We start from the raw sequence: 7,561 nt of genomic DNA, 5'->3' as shown, positions 1-7,561 counted from the left end.
CCCCCCTCCAAAAAAAAAACTTTTTAAAAATTCGAAATTCCTGTTGATAAAACGTTGCCCCTAAACCCTACTCCCCACATGTACCACAAAAAATATTTATTCAAATTACCCACACTTGACCTAAAAATTATAATTTTCTTCAAATAATTGATTTTTTTCCTATTTATCTTTTAAAAATTTACACATGAATTTAAATAAAAAATCAAGTTCAAAAATTATTAGCGAGCTCATTTTCGGATCAGCATTTTCAAATGAGTAACAAAAAAATAATACATTTAAAATGAAAAATTCAACTTAACCTTGAAAAAATCCATATCTTTGAGTACTATGTGGAAGACTTCAATATTGCAGGACAGCAAAAATTTCTATTTAACGCTAATTGCCTACTTTACTGTCGATATTTTTCAGCTTGGTAATTTCGTAAAATTTACCATAAATTTTAAAAAATATGTATCGAAAAAAAAAACAATTTTTTGAAGAAAGTTATAATTTTAGGCCAAGTGTAGGGGATACCTTAATGTTTTCTAATTTGAATGAATGTTTTTGTGGTGCATGCTGGGTATAGGGGAGCAACGTTTTATCAACAGAAATTTCGAGTTTCCTTTTTTTTTTTTTTTTTTTTTTAATTTGGCACTGGTTGCAGTTGTTCAAATTATATGAAACTTTTTTAGAAATGTTTTGATGTAAGCGGGAAAATATAAAAGGTGTGCGACTTGAAAAATCAATTTTCGATTTTTGGCGGACACCCTAATGCAAATACACACGGTAAGAGGATTGAACGAAAAAAGGTTTAGATTGACAAATTAGCTCATTTGAACATGGAATATTACTAAGAATTATCTATTATTTATTTTTCCCCCCAAAATTTCCGTTATTCTTCTCTTATATGTGTATCTTCTCTGTAATTCTGGTATTCATTGTAAGCCGGCAAGGGCAATTCAATATCATCCTCATCTATAACATTTACAGTAGCTTGAAAATCTAAGCTTCACGAAATATATATATTATATATATTTTTCTTCTCAACTTTAGGTTTGTTCATATAAAATTAACGAAATTTTCAATTCGCAAAATCGTCGATATCTTCATTTTCGCGTTAATAAATGTTTTTACAGTGTTGGATCTCTTTGAAGTTTAAAACGTTCATCCACGGGACATTCCCGACAGTCAGAAAAAACAAAGGAGTTACTAAATTGGCGGTTATCGCTAATTCATATATACTTCTCTTTTTAAGTCAAGCTCTATTCAATACAAATTTTGGCGAAATATGAAAATTACAATTGCAAACGAACTAATGGCGTCAAACAGATAGGACGTATGGCGTCAAAATGATATGCCAGAGGTCATCTCGTATTTTTATAAGTCTTATTTCTCATTGCATCTGTTGATGTACTCGCGTAGGATTTGCACGAGTCAAATTCGTTTGAACCGAATTGTTTCTTTAAAATAAAAATAAAAAATCTTTCTTAAAAAGTAGTTTTCAGAAATCGCTACAAACTACTATTTTTCTGTAGCGAACTACTCACTACACTACTCTTTTTTTAAAGTAGTGCGCTACACTTCAAACTACTGAAAAATGTAGCTACTACAGTAGCGTGGCTACTTGTAGCGCGCTACTTCCAACCACTGGTACAAAGCATATTGATTAAAAATACCAAGTTATTTTCAGTATAAATATAATTTATTTATTGTATCGCTCGGCAAATCGTATGATAATGCATCGTATGAAAAGCGACATCCGCAGATCGATCGTACGTCGATGCAACTCATCTCCGATTTTTTATATTTTATTATTCATTGAGCACACCAAAAAGAATACTTTTACTGAGATTGATTTTAAAAAATCAAATAAAAATTTAAAAAAAAAATTGGTGTGCAAAAAAATCCATATCCGGAAAAACGTGTTTACTAGCGCACGATGTTTTGCAAGAGTAAACATTCTTTTCTGTGCCGCCATTTTAAAATGCAGTTGCTTTTAAAATTTGTGCCAAACTCAAAAATAAGCATGTTTGGCAGATAAATAAATCATACGAACAGAATGGAAATCAAAACTACATAATTCACTTATTTATAGCGTATGAGAATCGTCCTTTTCTGCGATCGAAATTTTCAATTTTCGTAAAGCGCCATCGCTTATCGAAAAAAACGATTTTCGTTTTTTTTCCTCAAACAAATTGTTCCTTGCTGCTTTTTATTTCGGAACAAAAATAATATTTTGCATTTCTTTTTGAAACATTTTTTTTAAAGAAACGATCTCAGTAATGTAAAATAACTCTACTCTGCAAAACATAAAATGCGTACCAAGTCTAAATTCCAACAAACAAGAAATAAATAAATAAATCTAACGCAAAAAAATTGATCACTTACCTTTTCACAAAAAATGATGTAATTTTAGGCGACTCATCTTCAATTTTGCGCTTTCCACCGCGTGATCGCTGAGCAGCCATCGCAAGGCAGGGGGCACGTGTCAGAGTTCAAAGTGCAGAGTGCTAAGGCAGGGGGCACGTGTCAGAGTTCAAAGTGCAGAGTGCTAATGAGTAATGACGGTTCACACTTGCAGCTAAATTTCTCCCTGTTGCGGTGGGGAAAAGAAGTGGGGAAACGAAATGCTTCTTTGGAGAAGCAAGGAAGCTTTGAACAGGGGGGAAAAGTGATTATACATTGGAAATCCTAGTAGAGATTGACTCGGCAGGGGTGGCGATTGGGGTGGCGACCGATAACAATATTTTTAATCGCCACTTTTACAACTTTAATGGCCACGTGGCGAGTGGCGACCGCTAATTTTCACCTATATTTCAATACAGATTAAAGTTATTAAAATTTGACATTTTTAATAACTTATTCATTAATTGCTAGGGAAGAAATGTTTTTACATTTTTGCAAAGAAAAAAGTACCAAAAGCATGGAAGTTCTAACTTCAAAGAAGGTGGGTGGGTGGGTGGGGGAATTGAGCCCCCTTACCCCCCATATGGGCACCCTTGGTTCTTAATGAATTAATTTTTGTAACTGCTACAGTTGTTAAAGATAAGACACAGATTGACTTGGTTGCTTTGTAATATATTTCAATGTTGAATGATCACTGAGCTTGAATTTAAAGTTCCATATTTAAAAAAATTACAAATAGTTCGAATTTACAAAAACATAAAACTGCACATTTTCAGATAAATTTTGTTTAGCTTTTATATTAACTGAGGGGCTCCCAAACTTATCTGATTTGCAGCTCCCTTTGAAGAATTAAATTTTTTTATGACACCCTGGTCCATCTCTTTTATGTATGTATGAATAGATATGGACACTCCATGGCATGCCTTGCCTATCTTTGCAGCACTCTAAGTAGCAGCAGCACCCATTTTGAAAACCCCTGTATTAACTAATTGTTTACTTTTTACATATCATAAAGACACCGAGTTTTCACTTTCAGCTATCTGTATGAACTGTAGGTATTTGCCTACCACAAAATCCTCGTTTTGGTGAAAATTTTCGAATTTTTTTTTATTTTTCCATTGGATAGGATATTCCTTTAGGATTCCAAAAATGTTTTACTTTAGCTTTTGCGATTGTTAGAACTTGAGTTACAAACATGCAGCGGAAGTGAAATTTCCGTAACCGGAAGTTAGCATTTAAAGAGCCAGAAAAATGTAAACAATACATTATAACAGCTGTTCTTCCTACTTCAAGCACTATTACGGCTCAATTTCTTTTTTTTAATGTTGAATTAAGTTAATTTTTGTTTTAATATACTTTTAAATATTTGGCAACAGTTTTTTTAGTGTTTTAAATTGGCAATACTTTGCATGCCCAAGCATTGCTTTCGTTTTGTTTACCATCTCGCTAGCTCTACTTCTCTTAAATTTATACTTATTTCTGATATTTTTTAGTTCGATTATAGTGATTTGTTTTATAGTTAAGCTTGCTTTGATTATAAATCATTTCGTGATGCCGAAAGCAAGATCCAAGAAGAGTAAAAAGCGCCGATTTCGTGGTAATCAGCACACAGTTTCTGAAGCCGTAGTAGACATAAATGTCTCAACAGCTAGTTCATCAAAATTGAATATTTCTGAAGGCAGTGACGATGATACGCAACGTCAAAATATGAAAGAAGTAAGCGGTAACAGGATTATTGATATTAATACTCTTATTTATGTCTTTTCAATTCTGAGTTGCCCAAAATGCTATGATACTGGACTGAAACTGTCTGAAGATTCAAAATTAGGCCTTTGCTCCAATTTTTCATTAGTTTGTGACTGCGGCTTCGTCACTGGATTTTCTTCTGTTCCCAGAGAAACTAAAACAATCAGCCTTAACCCTTTGAGGACCAGCTCTCGGAAAACGAAGCGCAGCTACGGGACCGAGCGTTCTGAAATGGAACGCCGCCATCGGCCTGAGCATTTACAGCAGTTAAGCCTAACTGAACAAAATTATTCATATAAAATCAGCATCTCAAAATAATGGCTTGAAATTTTAATTTTGCTTAAACAATGTACCACTGATTACTAATTATTAATATAAAGACTATTACATTATTAGAAGGAAGTGAAATAAGTAGAATACTAAAACTTTAACCATGTGCACAAGATTAAATGATATGTGCACAAAAACAAAGTTAGAGTTTGACATCGTGAGTGTGGAATCAAAGAAAAAGAAATGTAGCAAAAAAATATGTTCCTTATGTAATTTTGATTAAAATAACTAAGGTCAACGAATTTTAACTAGTTATATTTCCCACGCGACAAGTCTCAAAACCGCTTCATAATTCACTCGAAAACATTCCCTTTCACTCACTTCGCTAACCATTTTTATTGCAGTTTTCCATTCTCCAAATGAAAAAGAATAAATACAGAAGAACAATATCAGAAAGGATTCAAAAATAATCATAAACTTCAGGCCTCTTGAAATCATTCCTGTACTCTCATTGAACGGGGAATCCCAAAAGTCTCCAACACATACGCAAAAATATTTTGTCCTTCCTTCCCTCCCCCATAATTTATTCAGCTAGATGTATATCCCTTTCAATTACTCGTGAAAAAAAAAAGAGAAGCAAAGATATAAACAAGAGCAATTGAGACCTCATAAATCAGATGCGCAGAGCAGTGATTTGTTAGAAATAGAATTTCTACAAATATCTCTACACTTACTTTTGCCCAGGTAACTGAACTTCACGATAATCAACCGATGCTTTTTCGGATCAACGATCCGAGTGAATCGGAAGTGAGTGATCGGATCGGAAGGGTGACGTAACAGACTCCCGCCATTGGCTTAGCAGGGAGGCGTCTCTGCCACTTGGTGCATCCTCATTGGTTGCGTGGATGTGAGGGCATTGATGTGAATAATGATGAGGACAGACTATTTAATAGCGATCGGAGCTGAGATTCGCTCTCTCTTTTTTAAGACTCGTTCGGTGATGTCTGTCCTGTAAAAGGTAGCTAGGGTAGAGCTCGTATTGTTCGGCGGATTGCCGACTGTGCTTGGCTGATCGTAGTAATAGATTAGCGAGCCGTATTAGGATGAGCTTAACTAACTTGCTAGTCATATTTAATTAATCTTTTTTTACCTTTGGCTTCAGTTATGTTTATACAATTATATTTACATTTTTTCACTTGTTAATAAATTCTAGTTATTTTTTTAAAGAAGTCTCTTCATCAGTTATTCACAGAAAGTAGATGAAATGTTAGTTCTTTCACTAACTCTGCAAGAAGTATTACAGTTAACAGGTGGTATCATTCATCAATGGTATCAAGATGGTTATGGGCGATTCCTGCCATAACTGACATTTCACGCGCAAAATTTTTTTCAAAACCTTGCTTTCTGTGAGAAATTGAGAGACTGTTGGCGAAGGAGGGGCCGAAGATTTTCGGAATTATATTTTTTAGAGAATGGCGTGCTCTAGCATAATGATAGAAAAATTGAAGGATGACAACTACTCTTCTTGGTGCAGTGATATGAAGTTTGTTCTCATCGACCGGAACCTATGGAATATCGTCACTGGAAAAGAGACCAAGCCCGAAATTAGCACGGATAGAGGGGTTACCGCGAAAGACGTCGCAAATTTCGAAGCTAGGAGTCAATCTGCTGTTGCCGTGATATATCTACACGTCGGAGATGAATTCAGGAAAATTATTGAGAATACCGAAGATCCCCACGAAGCGTGGAACCAATTGAGGGAAAACTACTTTCCAGACAACAGAAGTATCAAGATGAAGCTCTTTTCGGAGTTAACCTCATCTAGAATGGAAGAAAACGAGAAAATCAACGTATTCGCAGCCAGATTGAGGAGAATTTACGATCGTATGAAGGAGTTCAAGACCCCATTTTCGGAGGAATTTTTGTCATTCCAACTGCTCCGGTACCTCCCATCCTGTTTCGACGGAATTGTCCAGAGTATACTGCGGAGAAGTGATGAAGATTTCATTTTTTCAAAGATTGTGTCCGACCTGGTAGCTGAGGAAAATCGTCTATCTTTGAGAAATGATGATTTTGACATTCAAGCCAAGACAACTTTCGCAGTAAACAAGGACTACAACAAAAGCGTAACGTGTTTCCGTTGTCGAAAGACTGGTCATATCAAGAGGTATTGTCCTGAAGCAAAGAGTCGTCCCTTAAGTCCAAGGAGAGGTCGTTCGAGATGGAAAAGGCGCGGTTCTCAACGGCGAAGTGATGACCACCACCGTTCTCCATCGGCTGACTTTTGTGAGTATGAAGATTTCTTTTTAAGTGAGGCAAACTGTCTAATGGATAGATCCAGTTCATATATCTTTGATTGTGCCGCCACCCACCACTTCTCAAAGGACAGAGACATTTTTCAGAACTTTGTAGAATTAAGTAACAAAGAAATGGCTGTAGCCATTGAAGGTAAAACATTCCCGATTGAGGGAAAGGGGGATATTTATTTAAGATTTGGTAAAAGAAAAATTGTTTAAAAAGATGTACTTTACTCCTCCAAATTGAGACGAAATTTAATTTCGGGATCTAAATTTGATAAAGGTGGGGCAAAATTTGAAGCTAAAAATGGTATTTTGACGGTATCAGACCAGAAAGGTGTTATTTTTAAAGCATTTTTAAATAATGGTATATATTATGTAAAACCCCAAAATGTTGATAAATGTTTTCAAAAGTCTAGTCACGATAACGTAAATTTGAAGGATAAACAAAACTCTAGTCATTTTTCTCGTAATATCGTTAATGTTGAATCTTCAAATGTTGAATCCTTAGAAATTTGGCATAAAAGATTAGCCCACGTAAATGCTGATTGTATAAAGAAAACCAGCAACTTAGAAAGTGTACGGGGTTTGCCGAAATTCAAAGGGGGGAAATTTAATTGTGAAGATTGTAAATTGGGAAAATTTAAGAGGGTATCCTTCAAACCCATTAATAAAGTTAAATCTGAAAAACCTCTTGATTTAATTTATTCTGATGTTTGGGGACCATATCCCGTAAAAGGAAGAAATGGGGAGAGATACTACGTGTCAGTCATTGATGACTATTCCAAACGAGTTTCGCTGTATCCGATCAGAGAAAAGAGGCAAGTAACTGGTATCCTTATTCAGCATATCAGGAGGGCTGA

At 35.0% G+C, this 7,561-nt stretch overlaps 1 protein-coding gene across 1 annotated transcript in view; it reads left to right on the top strand.

Moving 5' to 3' along the window:
- Window positions 1-5,891: 5,891 nt before the first annotated feature.
- The window catches only part of LOC129222494 (RNA helicase aquarius-like), a 40,759-nt gene continuing 39,089 nt past the window's right edge, over window positions 5,892-7,561 (top strand). The window contains 1 exon segment of the mRNA XM_054857007.1: window positions 5,892-6,849. Within this exon segment, the coding sequence (XP_054712982.1) occupies window positions 5,892-6,849 (958 nt within the window).

Source organism: Uloborus diversus, chromosome 5 (genome assembly GCF_026930045.1).
Source record: "Uloborus diversus isolate 005 chromosome 5, Udiv.v.3.1, whole genome shotgun sequence".
NCBI lineage: Eukaryota > Metazoa > Arthropoda > Arachnida > Araneae > Uloboridae > Uloborus > Uloborus diversus.
This window is presented reverse-complemented; position numbering and strand designations above follow the sequence as displayed.